The following is a 15,664-nucleotide window of genomic DNA, read 5'->3' on the forward strand; positions in this document are numbered from 1 at the left end:
AGGACTATCTATACCTCGTCTGAAAACTAAGACAAAGAGAAAATACTGATCTGTCTATTGAGAACTTACCACTGAACATTGTTATCAAGAACATGATAAGACCAAGACCTCTCGTGAGACAATTAGTTTACAGATGTCAACACATCCATAGGTGTATCATCACCAATGTGATATCAAGTAGCAAAGAAAGAATCCATTAAACTACAACTTGCATCTCCTCTCAGAACATCAGTTTTATGGCAAAAGCAAGCCATGTATTCATTCCTTCATGTGTGCTCTCTAGGGTGCTTAAATAATTACTATTATGATGTAAGACTCTGAGTCTTTTCTACTTCTACTTTTCCTTAAATTGTTCAGTGATGTAGGCAAAAGGTCCATGTGTTTCTAGGGCTACTTTACTAAGATGGTTTAGGTAATCCCTGAAATACAACCTATGTGGCACATGAGATCTTCCTTCCTCACTAATATATAAGGACACAAGTCCACACTCTGTAGGAATTGGGCATCAATATATTTCTTTGATCATCATTTACAATGGAATCTCTTTCAGAATTATAAGTCTTAAGTGCATAAAAATGTCCTCACAGTAATAATCGAGGGAGGATACAATGGAACAAGGCTGAGCTGTGTAGGTGTCAAAATTTAAAGACTTAATCTTAATTATCAAAGAAAAGGAAGAAAAAAAAAACCACAGAAAATAAACACTTCACCATCGGCAGGGAATTTAAGACTTGCATGGTTCTGATGAAAAAACAATTTTCACTCTTGTCTCTTGTTTCTCTTGCCTCCTCTTTTCTCTCTGGCTCTTCTTGTCCCCACTATGACATGACCTTTCACTCTTTTGTTCTCCCCTTCCCCAATAAACCTCTTGCTCTATCTCTGTTTTGTGTGGCATGTTTACTTACTGGCATACTTTGGCAGGGCCCACCAAAAGGTACATACTTTACCTTTCTTTTTTATCCTTTCATTGGTGCCAAGATTCAATAGGCTCTCCTAGCATTTGTTCTGGCCACCTGCTCCACCCACAACAGATCTGCTTTCTTGTTCACTGATGGCTTTGCCTTCCATTCAATACTGGCAACTGGGTCTCTATCGGGGCTACCTGCCTCTGACTAATTCGCTGGATATGAGGCTTCATTTCTGGAGCACAATTCTTGCCTTGTTGTTTTTCTCAAAGTCCAGGTGACTGTGTCTCTCTTGGGGTCAGAGCCCTTGGCCTCTGTTCTTGCCTGATGACACACGGAGCAGCTTGTGCCTGTTCAGTCCTCTTCTGAGTCTAGGGGATGCCTGAGGCTCTCACAGTTTTGGATTTTTCTCTGCTTCATCCTTGGGAACTGTGTCATAAACCTCCTCACTTCCACTGGGATGACTTCTGAAGATCCTCTGACCACTTCTTTCAAATCAAATCTGGCCTCAGTATACCTTGGCCCAGGCAGTCAAGAAACTGAGAAAGAATTCTCCACTTTCTTTCTCTTTGTTCCAAGACCTGCTTGTTTCTCTCTGCTCTCCCTCTCTAAATTTTGTAAATGTTCTCTCTGTATGCTTGTTGCAATGTGGGAGTTAGACAGAGAGGTCAGCTTCATCTTGCTCAGCATACACCAGCTCTCCTCTGCAGTATCTGCTGATCTAATCCTCAGGAAGGTATGTATGGATTATTTGTCTGATGAGTGAATCTAATTCCAAATTTTAGAGTTTGAGTCTTCCTGTGTTACTTTCCACATGGACACGTGTGCTTGGCTGGCTCCTGCAGCCTGCTACATCCACGTGGACCTCTCCTGCTTTTCCCATCTTCCAGTGGCCTTCCACAGCTTAAGTTCTAGTCTACTGTATTCTCCGTATGGCTCTGGCTCTTGTGGCCTGCAGACGGACATGCTCCCTTCTCCTCTGTGCCTTCCTGGCTTTCCCTTACTCTGCAGCCAGACCGTAAACCCGCTGTGCTATCTCTGTTTCTGCCTGCAATCCTACAGCTCATTTACACTCTCAACTTCCTCTTAGGACTTACAGGAACACACTTGCACAGTGCTCCACTTTGCAACCCTATCTCTCTTCCTCTATGGACTCAGATTTTATTACAACATCTTGGCCTTAGTACAAATCAATGGCCCAAATTGGCAAATTTGACTTCCAAATTCTCACAAATTGTCAACAACTGCTACTGCCATAAAGGCTCCCCAAATATCTTATACTTAAACTTGCTCTACTACACTTAATATTTCCAACGTCCCTTATCTCTAAGGCTCTACTTCCCCACTCCTAAAAATAATTTATCTCTATGATTTCTTTGCACTCTGCTCTCAGAAAAGTAATAATATCTTAAGATTATGCTGTTAACTCTTATCTCAGGATTTGTAAATTACTCATTGTGTATGGTTTAAAATTTATATAATTTGTAACAAAATTTGGCTTTAAACTTAAAACATAAACCTTATAATTAAAATTCTATACGTGTGTGTGTGTGTGTGTGTGTGTGTGTGTGTGTGTGATTCAACTCCTCTTTAAGATACGTATGTGTATGTGTACACATGTGACTTGGATTTAACACCATGTAGGAATGTAAGCTGGATTTAACTTTGTGTGTATATATTTGTAACATAGATTCAACTCTGTGCATATATGTCCATGTAACTTAGATTCAACTATTGTTTAGGAAAACGTTTTAAATAGCAACTGCATGGCTCTCATCCATCTTGGCTGGTGACCTCATCGTGATGGAGGCAGCCACATGGCCGGCAACCATGTTTTACTAAGGTTAAAGAGTACACATCTTGTGACACTTCTTAGTTCTAGTGAGCTCTCTGTTCATTGTATCTCCTTTTAGAATAAGGAAGCAACAAGTGTTAAATATTTTGGATTGGCATGGACTTTTGTATGATAGAAATATAGGGTTGTATTTAGTACAACATACTGTATATGTGATTCAACTCCGGTTTAGAATATACTGTATCAGGTGATAAAAATTTAAGGTTATAAAGGTCTATTCAGATTAACAAAAGCTGACTTAGAGATTTACACCTAAGTACTTATGTCTTTGCTAAATGTTCACCATCAAGGTTCTGGAGAATTTAGACAAATGGTAACTTGTGTTTGATAAATAAGTTATTTGACAAATAAGATATATTCTATAATGGAGTTTCTGGTTCCATGAGAGGGTCTTTTTCTCAGGGTTGGGCATTTGGGCAGGGGCACCCAATGGCTTTTCAAGGGTAGTGCTGGCCTTAAGGGTCCCTCAGTCCCTGTTCACAGAACCCACCCAGGCTCACAGGCCCCCTTTTCTCCTGTTCCCATTTGGCCCTGGGGATCTTTCCCCTGTCACATTTCCTTGCCTTCTCAGGAGACAGCCTTAGCAGTTTGGAATAAACTTGTTCCATTTTCACCCACGGAACAGCTATTTTGGTTTCTTTACTGAATGCATTATCCACAATTAAAAAGTTTTATTTTGATACTAGAACATCAATTTAAAATCATTTTTAAGCCAAACCTGACAGGAATGGAACATAAAGTACTAGTCTTATAAAAGCTACAAACTTATTGGAAACTGTAAAGAATAATTAAGAAATGCAAACTAATGATGAGTCAACTTAAACAAAAATGGAATGTAAAATACTAGTTTTATGAAAGTTGCTAACTTATTGTAGACTGTTAAGGAACATGTTAATAGCCATCTTATGACTGATCAAACTCTTTAATTGTAGTCATGCTAAGTACTAATATAATTAATTACAGGGATAAGCCCTTCTTAGTCCCCTGTATATATTTTCAAAGTTAAGCTTAAAACAAGTAACTAGAAACTAGCAAAGTCTGTCTATTCAGACATACCTAATAGGCAGATAGTCTTCAAATGGTTCAGAGATATGCAGAATATGGCATTTAAAACGTTTAATAAAAAAGCTTTTCAAGATAGAGGGACATGTCAGCTCCTGGTAGCACCCCATCTCCTCCAAGGAAGATGGATGGGCATAGAAGAACCTCCACCTAGAGCTTGCTTTAAATATGGCCACTGGGCAAATTTAAAATGTTGGTCACTGGGCAAAAAAAACTACTTTTCACCTCAACTGTTGCCAAGACAATCAGGACACTGAGGAATTAATTGCCCTGTTTTGCCTAGACAAGGTAGGCTGGTTCCCTCCACCCCCAAGTTCTTACTCCACAGGAAAAGCTGTCAGATCTTTTGGACCTGATAGCTGAAGACTGATGCTGCCCTGAGACCTCTGCTCCCAAGCGCCACAGAGGACCCTGGGGTAGCTGTCTAGGTAAGTCTGTCGTTTAATAGATTTGGAAGCTGCCTGGTCTGCATTTCTGCTTGCTCAGGTAAAATTTATCCTTCTCAGAACTCCGATGGTCGGCAACTATGCTGGTAATAGCTTTGTCAGTTTAACAGCAACAAGCAAGACTGCAGCTGCCCTCTCAGTTCTCTTTCTGTTTAAAAAGCCAGGCCACAGGTCTCCCTCTCCTGGAGCTACTACTAGATCGTGACACAGTTTAACTTGTTATCAGACTCAGAAGAGATAAACTCACAAACAGATTTCAATGTAACTTTCTACTATTCCTTTATTGAAAAGAACTCTATTTACGAAGACTGTCCTCAGTAATCAACTACCTGTATCTCCTGGTGAATTAGATAGAAAGAGGGGGTTTTAAGGTATATAAATGTAAGTTATAAAGGTTTGAGGATGAAAAAGCGTATTTAGTGATAAAAAGTGATTTAAGGTGTATAAAAGAATGAACAATGTTTCAGATTTCTTTCTCTCCCTAATATACTGTTATTAAGACTCCAAAAGTTCATAGTCTTAACATTAACCAATGGAGTTCTGATAAGCTGTTAATCTATCTCTGCTAGAGTATCACTACTATTACCATAGTCACAAGCTCAAGATTCTAAATTCCCTTTGGTTGCTTTCTATGTATAGATTTAAAAGTGTTTCTCATTGTGCTAAAAACATATGTCTAATCTATATACATGTTCTGGATAGAGGAAAGAGTGTTAAAGCTTTTAACCAGAATTATTTTAGGGTTCCTTATGATGTGAGTCTACCGCCTTTTCTACAATGTTGATTTCAGTACAGATTATAAACAGTGGGAATGCTACTGTGTCTAAAACTTACCTCTTTTGGTAAACTCAAAAAAATTTCTGAAAATTCTTGTAAGCTCCAGGGAATTGACTTAAATCCACTTCACACAGGTCATCAAATAAACTCCAGATAAGTACTATCAATCAACAGCCCAAGTTTCCCACCTACAGTCTGTTCCTGAGGGTGGGATCTCCCCCACCTTTCCCTGGTCTGGGTCCTCCCCTCCCTTAATTACCAAAACCTAAGAAAAGGTTTCCTCCACAAACTTGTTAACTTTATCTTCTGCTCTACCAGCATACTAACAGGTGTCCTCTCAAAGTCTGCGTCCCGAAGAACAGCTTGAAAATGGCTAGCCCCACATGGTCCAACCTCACGGACTGTTTCAACCAGGCCAGCACTTTCCTAGCCCCTAGCACCAGAGAAGTTCCCACAGAACCTGGACGAGGGAATCAGCCAGCTATCCCAGGACTTGGCAAGCACACCAGCTTTCTCAGGCCCCTCAAGGATGCTGACACCTCAGACAAGAGGAAGCAGTTGAGAAAACACGACATCACCGTTCCTGCCTCACCTGCTACCCCTTCCTATGTCCTCACCTTTTTATAATAAATAAAAGGGAGGAATGTCAGTTTCTGCTGCAGCAGCAGCCTAGCCTGTCTCTGTCGCCAAAGCAGTTACATCATCACCTGTTGCCAGGTGCCTTTCCAGTTAGCTGTGCAACATGTGCTCCCTTTAAAAGGGCCTGCCAGAGCACAGCTCACTCTATGGTCTCTTGTTTCTCTTGCCTCCTCTTTTCTCTCTGGCCTCTTCTTTTCCCCACTCCGACATGGCCTTTCCCTCTTTCGCTCTCCCCCTTCCTCAGTAAACCTCTTGCACTGACTCTCTTGTCCATGGTGTATTTGCTCACTGGCATACCTTGGCAGGTCCCCTGAAAGGTACCCACTTTGCTTTCTTGTTTATTTATCTTTTCATCTATATCTGCATATCTTTAAAAATAAAATTTTGTTTTGGGTTGCCTGTTGTTTTAAATATATATGCATAAAACATGGTTTTTGCAATAATAGATGTTTTTAAGCTTTAGAGAAATAGTCAAGTCTGTTACTATGTGTGGTGCTCATAGGTTTTTCTCAGCTGTCACTTTCCTGTCTTCTAATGCTCCATACTCCCGACCTCCCTAAAAGCATGGCTTGTGTCCTCCCAGACTGCCCCACTGTTGGTGGCTCTCTCTACAGCTTGCTGGCTGGGCTCAGGGAATCTCTCTGACACAGGAACTTCTCTCCCTCCTCCCCAGCCTTGCTTCAGATCCTGTCTCTAGGGCACAGACTCTGTCTTCCTGAAGTGTGGAATGTGGCAGCCTGGAGATAAGAGCTCTCATGGGGTGAAGGTTGCCTTTGGAGAAACAGTTGTAGGGAGGAAGCAGTCAGACACATTCTCCATTTCTGCTTAATTTCAGTCACTTCCCTGAGGGTGATTTTTCTATCATTCCAGTGTGCTCAACGTGGAGTGTGGAGGAAACCCTGAGTGTGTTAAGTCCTGAGTGGGTGTGTGTTGTTGACATGTGAGTTGGTCATGTCAAGAATCAATGTTTCAGCCCCAGGGGAGTGTTAAGGACCAATGTCTCAGCTCTATGGGAGCGTCAAAGCTCATAGGAAAGGCAAAGCCTTCCTTAGATCTGAGTGTGAATGTTGACATGTGTGCAGAAAATGCCTACCATAGCATTCTCCCTATGATGCACAGCTTTCTCCCTGTGATATTTACTACTTGAAGACTGCTCCCCCACAGAGATGCCTCCTCCTGAGATTAGGTAAGCCTGCCTCCTTATTCAGCTATGTATAATAAACATATTGAGCTTCCAGGGCTGCTGTGGCTCCTCCATGAGAGGGCCCAGATCACCCAAGGGGAAAAAAAAAAAACCAAACAATTTTCAAAGAAATGTGGACATGAGACTTACCTGGGGTGCATTTACAGGAGAATCATCCATTCTTCCTGTTGCTCTTCTCTGAGGTTCTTAGGAACAAAGACTGGAACTCTTTTTGACATTTCACATCAAGGTGTCAATAGTAAAAAGCTAAAATTAAAACAACCCTGTTACAGACAGTGCTAAACAAAACATAAGAAAACCTCAAAATGAAAAAGATACCAGAAGTATTGTCAACATTCCTACAGACAGGAAAGCAGGGGAGGATATACTTAGAATAATGAATGAAAGTAACTAGATCTTATCATTACACCCAGAAATGTTGGCTCTTAAAATTCAGAGAAGGAAGTTCACTTGAAGAAAGTTACAACCTAACATAGGTCATGCACTCAAGCAGCACTAAAGAGCATAATTGGAAGTAAACTATACATATAAAAATCAGAGAAATTATCCATGATAACAGAGGGAATAAAGACATTTTACATAAAGAATAGAAGACAGAGGAAAGTTGGGGGTAACATACCATACCCAAACTCCATAACAATAAGCCATTATTTCTAACTGGAGGGAAGAAAAATACTATCAGTAATTTTACCAATCAGAAAGAATCAAACTCATCCAGTCACGTTGGGTAGCTACAAAACCCAGTTTGCACATCCTCACCCCAAAATGGCTATCCTGAAGGAAGACTGAGGCTAACATTAACTGACCTCATATATAAATTAGAAGATGAAGCACAGAGAAGCACCTAGAATGGAAACCGACCTAACTGAAGAGAAAATGAATGCTGCAGAAGGATTGTGACTATAGAAAGGATATAATGGAAGTAAACATTTGGAGCAAGGTCTTCAAGGATGGAGTAGTCAACAGAAAGTTTGAACAGATGGGACATAAGTAGCTAGGAGACAGAAACTGAAGAATGGGACAAAAACGGAAAAAGGTTTAGTGTACTACTTCAGCTGAGTTTCTTTGCCTTAAAAATATCAGGTAAAGAACATCCATGGCAGTCTTCCCTACCCCCTTCCTCCTATCTCCTGTGGATCTCATGGATCTTTCCCTTCTTACCACTCCTCTTCTTGTTTTATCCCAGCCCCTAGAATCCACAGGCCACACCTGCCAGAAATCCAGGTAGACTCTTGTACATCCTCTCTTCTTCCAAATCTAATATCCAGTCTCATTGAAGCTCTGTAGCAGAACACCTGTAGCAATCTCCATCTCTCCTTGATCCCACAGATCTTTACCTTCTACTCTCTCTCGCCCTACTCATTGTTTTATCCTGGCCCCCAGCACCAGCAGGTACCCTCTGCAAAGGTACCACAGGCCAGTACCTAGGCCTATAATCAACCCAATCCCATATGTCTAGATGGTAGCATAAAAACACAGTCAATACAGCCAGGGCAATGTCTTTACTAGAACCCAGCTATCCTACCTCCATAGGTCCTGAATATTCCAACATAGCTGAAGCACAAGGAAAAGACCTTAAAACTGCCTGTACGAAGACAATAAAGGCCCTTAAAGAGGAAATGATTAAATCCCGTAAAGAAATCCAGGAAAACACAAACAGTGTAAGGAAATGAATAAAACTGTTCAAGACCTGAAAATGGAAATAGAATCAATAAACAAAACACAAACTAAGGGAATTCTGAAGATGCAAAAAACATTAGGAATTCATAAAATAGCTACAGAGGAAAGCTTCGTGAACAGAAAAGGATGGAAGAGAAGCTCAGGCACTGAAGATATGATAGAAGAAATGGATACATCAGTCAAAGAAAATGTTAACTATAAAAACACTTGACACAAAATATCCAGCAAATCTGTGACAGTATGAAAAGATGAAACCTATGAAAAATAGGGATAGAGGAAGGAGAAGAAATACAGCTCAAAGGCCCCCCCAAAATGTTTTCAATATAATCATAGAACAAAAGTTCATATCACTAAGTGCCTAAAACAAACAAACAAAAAGCAAACCCTGGAGAGATCTCATACTAGCAATTTAACAGAACACCTGAAATCTCTAGAACAAAAAGAAGTAAACACACCCAAGAAGAGTAGACAACAAGAAGAAAGAATCAAACTCAGGGCTTGAAGTAGTAAAATAGAAACAAAGAGAACAGTACAAAGAATCAAAGAGTGGGTTCTTTGAGAAAATCAATAATATAGACAAACCTTTATCCAAACTTACGAAAAGGCAAAGAGAATATCTAAATTATGAAAATCAGAAATGAAAAGGGGACATAATAACAGACACTCAGGGAATACAGAGAATCATAAGGACATACTTTAAAAACCTGTCTCCACCAAATTAGAAAATCTAAAATAAATGGATAATTTCTTGACTATACTATGATCAGATAAGCAATTTATTTTTTTCTCATTAACACATTTTTATTAAATCATATCAGAAGATGAGAGCATAAATGGGTACAAGGAATTAATCACCTCTCATCAAGTCTGAAAGTTGCTTTTCTAATCTTTAATTTGTCCCCCAAGACTTTCTACATTAAAGCCATTAACAAAAACAACTTAACCTAACTTTATTAACAATCTACTTGTCTAAGTTCTTTCTAAAAGTGGTGGTTGAATCATTCACTATTATTTTAAGCACCTGGGACGCTGCCCATTGAGGTAAGAAGCCTTAAGAGTTTTCATACAATTCAGAGGTTATGAGGGACATTGTGACAAGGAGGATAATAAGTGGAGCTGTGATCTGTAAACAGGCTAAGTCCTCAGTACGCAGTCCTCCGGGCTCTGCTTCTCCAAGCTCATTTGGCATAATTTTGCTAGTGGCCAGTCTGTGGTCTGAGTTCCAAGGTTGCTTACTGTTCCTCTCATATGCCACCAACAATTAGCATCTCACAGGGATGAGCTCACTTCATGGTTTTCCAATAGAACAGAACAGTCTTCTTGATGTCATATATACAAAAATGACAAAAATCAGACTCATAGAAAAAGCATTTAAAAATAATGATAGAAAAAATGCTATCAACTTGAGTGTGAAGGGACAGGAACTGGGCTCAAGGTATGGTATCTGAGAGGTGATGGGAAGAAGGAAGTGAGGGGAGATTACATGATGTAATTCTAATTCAATCAAAATATTTTAAAAATTAAAAACATTTAAGCCAGGTGGTGGTGGTGCATGCCTTTAATCCCAGCACTAGGGAGGCAGAACCAGGTGGATCTCTTTAAGTTCGAGGCCAGCCTGGGCTACAGGTGAGTCCCAGGAAAGGCACAAAGCTACACAGAGAAACCCTGTCTCAAAAAACCAAAAACAACAACAACAACAAACAACAAAAACCCAAAAAACAGAATAAAACAAAAAACATTTAAGCTAAAAAAAGACAAATCCTATGGTAAGGGCCACTGTTGAAACTGCAAGGGAGAATTTATGGATTAAAAAACAAAATTTTGAGACTTAATAGCTACATTCCAGAAAATCAAAAATCAAAAATTTAAAAGAGGTTCCTGTTGTAGGTTAACCATGAAACAGTTTTGACATTTCAACAAATCCAATACTGTCAATAAACATATTTCTAAAAATGGTTTCACAGTCACTTAAAAAGAATTCTCATTCACTGTAATGTGTCATAATTTCACATACTGCATTTAATCCTTAACTGTCTATCTGAGTATTAATTTTCTGATGCATAGCAATTTGGGAAGAACTATTAATGGGGTCTGCTCTTGTTATATGATAGATCTTTACTGGTAAGATGTGAATCTACTCACTCAAAATGTGGATTGAAAACAGAACCAAGAATAGGTAGCAATGAAGTGTGTCTTGTTAAATCAATAAACCTATTTGGGTTACCTTAAGGAATGTGGAAACAAGTTGGTAACAGGAGCAAATCAGACTGCAAAATAGTTGTCATCATGAAACTCCAGCCCTGCAGGGACAGGGCTTACTAAGCCTGGACATACAGAATGCACTGCACACCTGGAGGTAGATCCAGAGGTTGTAGGACATCCATTCTTGGAGATTTAGTTCATCAGTGCCTCCGCTGAGGAGCATGGCTGATCCCCATTTCTTTAGGAGAGTTTAGGATAGTGAATCCTATCAGTTTTTTGACTTCTTGAAACGAATGAGAAGTGCTTATTTCCTGATTAATCAGCTTCTATTCAGAATGGAAGGTTTAAGTCTTTAGGAAACTGATATAACACAGTACAGTCTAGAGGCTTCTTCATTTGTATACAAATTTTGAGATTGAAGAAGTAAAAGTAACATGTTTCAATGAGAATTGTCCTACATTGTCACATTTTCAAAATTTTTCCTCAGTATAAACTCTCAACGTTTTGCAAAATTTGTAAATTATTAAAGGTTTCCACAAATATCCCATGTTTCTTTTGTATGAAGATGCAGTGGCCTTTAAGAACAGAACTGTGGATAAATCATATGCCACACTATTTACTATGGAAACTTTCCATTCCAGTATGTTTTTCAAGTATTCTTAGAAGCTAGAGGAAGACAGTCTTTGCCACATTCACTACTCACAATTTTCTCTCCTGTATGAATGATCTGATGTTGTTTAAGGCTTGAACCCTGTGTAAAGGATTTTTCACATTCACTACATTTCTAAAGCTTCTTTCCTGTATGAATTCTTTGGTGATTTCTAAGACTTGATATATGTACAAAGGATTTCTCACATTCACTACATTTATGAGGTTTCTTTCCTATATGAACGATCCGATGTTGTGTAATATTTGAAAACATTCTAAAGAATTTCCCACATTTAACTACATTTGAAAGGTTTTTCTGCTGTATGAATTCTGTGATGTTCTTTAAGAGAAAAGGAATGTGTAAAGGTTTTCTCACAATCACTACATTTTGAATGGTTTCTCTTCTTCATGACTTCTCTGATGTACTTTGAGATCTGAGGCACGTGTATAGGATTTCTCACAATCAGTGCATTTGAAAGGTCTCTCTCCGGTATGAATTCTCTGATGTGTTCTAAGACGATCAGCATGTATAAAGGATTTCTCACAACGATTACATTTGAAATGTTCTGATTTCTATGAATTTTCTGATGTTGCTCTTTCTGGATAAAGAAATTTAGTACATTTGTAAGGGGCCTCTCTACAATGGGTTTTATTATGGTTTTTAACCTGATGTAACAGGGAAAAGCACATTCCACATTCTTTACATTTGTAGTATTTCTTTCTAAAATGAGATCTATGATGTTTACTGAGACTCCAACATGATGTGTAGCATTTTCCACATTTCCTGCATTAGTATCCTTTCTGTACAATAGAGATTTGTTTTGGCATGAGTGTATGTTTAGAGTCAAATGATTCATCATAGTCTGTAGTATTGTGTAGTTCCTTTGTAGTGTGAATTCTTTGACTTGTCGCAGAACACAAATTCAAATGTTTCCCACAGTCTTTATGTTTGCCAGTTTCTTTTCCAGTGTTCCCACTTTTATGATTCTTTGGGTTTGTTGATTCAATAGAGGCATTCCTGTGGTTACCACATCCATACTTGTTGCAGTTCTCTGTAAGATTACTTGTGTTATTAGGTATACATAGAGAGAATTTTTGGGCCATTTTGCCAATCTCATTAAATTTATGAGACTTCTCTTGGATATTCACAGGATGGTAGACAATGTGCTTTGATCCTTGATTCAAGATATCCATATATTTCCCCCATATATGGTATTTCTCTGGGGCACAGTTAAGGGAGATAGAGCCATTGTCTCTGACAACTCTTCTCTACGTTTCTGATGGAGGAACAAAGGCCAGAACTTTAGTTGACATTTCCCATCAAGGCATCAAAAACACAAACCTATATATGCCTTGTGAGAAAAATAAAATTTTGGAGCTTGATCAGATGTCCTGTCTTGCTCTCATCCTTTGTGTCTCTTGTCCCTCACATTTGCCAGCCCTCCCTTTAGGTCCCCGTTGAAGACTCTGCTGGCTGGGGCAGTAGACACCTGACGTGTCACACCTGAGTTCTATCTTAGCACCAGGCCCTGCCACGACAGTGTTGGAAGAAATCGCAGTAGTACCAGTGTGGCTCCTTCCTTCACAGACAGCCAGAGAAAAGCTTCCTGCTCACACACACACTGTTTCCCACTGCTCCACAGAAGTCTGGGGGTGGATAGCTGCAGTTGGGTCTACTGGATGCCACTCTTTTAATGCAGAGGAATCTACTAAAACTAGATTTCCGTAATTCTCCAACATTACATCAATAAAGTCCTCCAAGCAGAATTCAGACATTCCCACTCCTCATGGGAGAAGTCTTCATCCAAATCACTGAATGCCAACAGACCCTGCTGCTCATTTACAGGAGATACAGCCATTCTCCATGTTGTTCTTCTCCAAGTTTCTGTCTCCTCTCTGCCGGGGTCAATGAGCAGAGGTCCAAAAGCTTGCTCTTCTAGCCGACTTCTGCATTCTTCTGGTCTGTGCTGGGCCCAGATATCTGGGTCCCAGGGAGGGAGCCTCTGCAGATGGACTTGTCAATGGGGGGTCAGAGTGGCAAGGGTGCACAGCTCTGACTCCAGATAAGCAATTTAAATAGACCTATACCCCCTACTGAAATAGAAGTAATCATTAAAAGTCTCACAACCAAAAAAAGAAAAGAAAAAGAAAAAAAAAAAAGCCCAGGGCCAGATGGTTATAGAACGTAATTCTACCAAAAGTTCAACAAGACTTAATGCTAATACTCCATAAATTATTCCACAAAAATGAAACAAAGGGAACAACATTTCCCAATTCATTTTATGAGGCCACAGTTACTCTCATACTGAAGCCACACAAAGGTGCAGCAAGCAAAAAGAATAATAGACCAAGTTCCCTTATGAACACAGATGCAAAAATGTTCAATAAAATACTTGCAAACTAAATCCATGAACACATTAAAAAGATTATCTACATGATCGAGTCAGCTTCATTACACTGAACTTTGCAAAGCAAGATGATCCTTCAGGTTCCTGCTTCACAGAAGAAACTGTCAGAAATTCTACAGGACATAGAAAAAAAATGACTGAGGGACTAGGCCTGTGGGCTGAAGATGAATGTCCCAACATTGCAGAGGAACTTTGGATGACTGTCCAGGCAAAAAGCTGTCTTTGTCATTCTAGATTTTTTTGGAAGTTGCTTACAATGCTCTTCCTGTTTACTTAGGTAATATTGTATTCTTCTGAGGTCTTTGATGTAGTTGAGGACTAGATTGTTATAGTTATAATTTTCCTTGGTTATGATAAAAGATAAATTAGATATAAAACTTTAGACTCACAAATATAGGATAGAATGTCTCATTTAATTTTGCCAAATACAAATAGACTAGATATTATATCTATAATTCTTGCTTGATAACTGTTTTGTTATATGTAATTTTACTGTGTTGAAGGGATGGTTCAATATATGAAAAAAGTCAATAAATGTAATCCACCATATAAACAAACTGAAAGTAAAAAGCACATGACCATTTCATTAGATGCAGAAACTGCCTGATACAATATCCTCTAGAGATTAAAAATAAAAGTGACACAGCTGACCATAACAAAGGCAGACTAGAGCAAGTCTTTGGCCAATATCAACTGAAAATGGAGAGAAACCCACTCCATATCTGATAGAGGACTAATATCCAAAATATATAAAGAACTCAAGAAACTATATACCAAAAAATAAATAATATAATTAAAAAATGGGACACAGATCTAAACAGGATAATTAGTAACAAATAGACATCAGTTTGACATCTGAAACTTGTATCTGGGACCTTCTCTACTGTCAGATATGTAGAGGTCTGTGCTCAGAGTGCATATCTTTCCCTAACTAGTCAGTTACAGACACATCCCCAGGCCTGGGATGGGGTCCTAGTGACTCCAGGAACATACCATTGTGACACATCTGAAACCTGACTTTGTAAAAGAGCCTTTTATACATCTCCTTTTTAGGACTCTCATCACAATTAAATACTAGTAATGACCCTGCCTATGCTAGCAAAAGTGATTTGAGGAATTTTAATATTAATCATGTTATTAAGTCCCTTACTATTCACAGGGTCAAGCTATTGTGGAATGACAACATCAAATTCTTAATTGGCAATACAAAAATTTAAAAATAATGGGGGTATTATTTACACTCATGTAAATCCCTCACATGCTATGCTACATTTAGCTTATGTTAACCTTAAATTAAAATTTTTTTTTCACTTTAAAGGATAATGCGCTTTGTGCTGCCCAAAAACATTTTGCCATAAAAGAGACATAGCCTAAAGTATATGTTAAATGAAAAGATCTAGAAATTAATCAGTAAAAAGGACTCAGTATTCTAACATTGAGGTGAGGTTAACTATGTCTTCCAGAAAATGAACAAAGTCCCCAGTGGCTCCTGACCTAATACAACTGACCAGGACATCTACAGGCCACTAGAGGAATGAGACATCTGAAGGCAGATGATAAATTCATCAAGAGGAGACATCTTAAGAGGGAAAGTAAGCTGATAACTTGGGGAGACGTCAGGACTTTAACTCATCAAGCTGAGACTTTGGGGAAAAAACAAGGACACTACAAAACTGACCCCAAAATGATGCTGCTATGTTTATTACTGGATTACATGGTAATTATCAGATTGCCAATGCAGAATCCATTTTTTTTTTTTTTTTGACAGGGGGGTTTAAGGCACACCTGTGATAGGAGACGATATGATACTGTTTTGCAATGTTTAGGGTTGTTCATGA

At 38.9% G+C, this 15,664-nt stretch overlaps 1 protein-coding gene across 1 annotated transcript in view; it reads right to left on the bottom strand.

Moving 5' to 3' along the window:
- LOC114688240 (zinc finger protein 420-like) overlaps positions 1-15,664 on the bottom strand; it is a 33,350-nt gene that overhangs the window by 5,587 nt on the left and 12,099 nt on the right. The window contains 1 exon segment of the mRNA XM_028862863.2: positions 7,018-7,134. Within this exon segment, the coding sequence (XP_028718696.1) occupies positions 7,018-7,047 (30 nt within the window). The 5' untranslated portion in view covers positions 7,048-7,134.

This window comes from Peromyscus leucopus, chromosome 1 (genome assembly GCF_004664715.2).
Source record: "Peromyscus leucopus breed LL Stock chromosome 1, UCI_PerLeu_2.1, whole genome shotgun sequence".
Taxonomy (NCBI): domain Eukaryota; kingdom Metazoa; phylum Chordata; class Mammalia; order Rodentia; family Cricetidae; genus Peromyscus; species Peromyscus leucopus.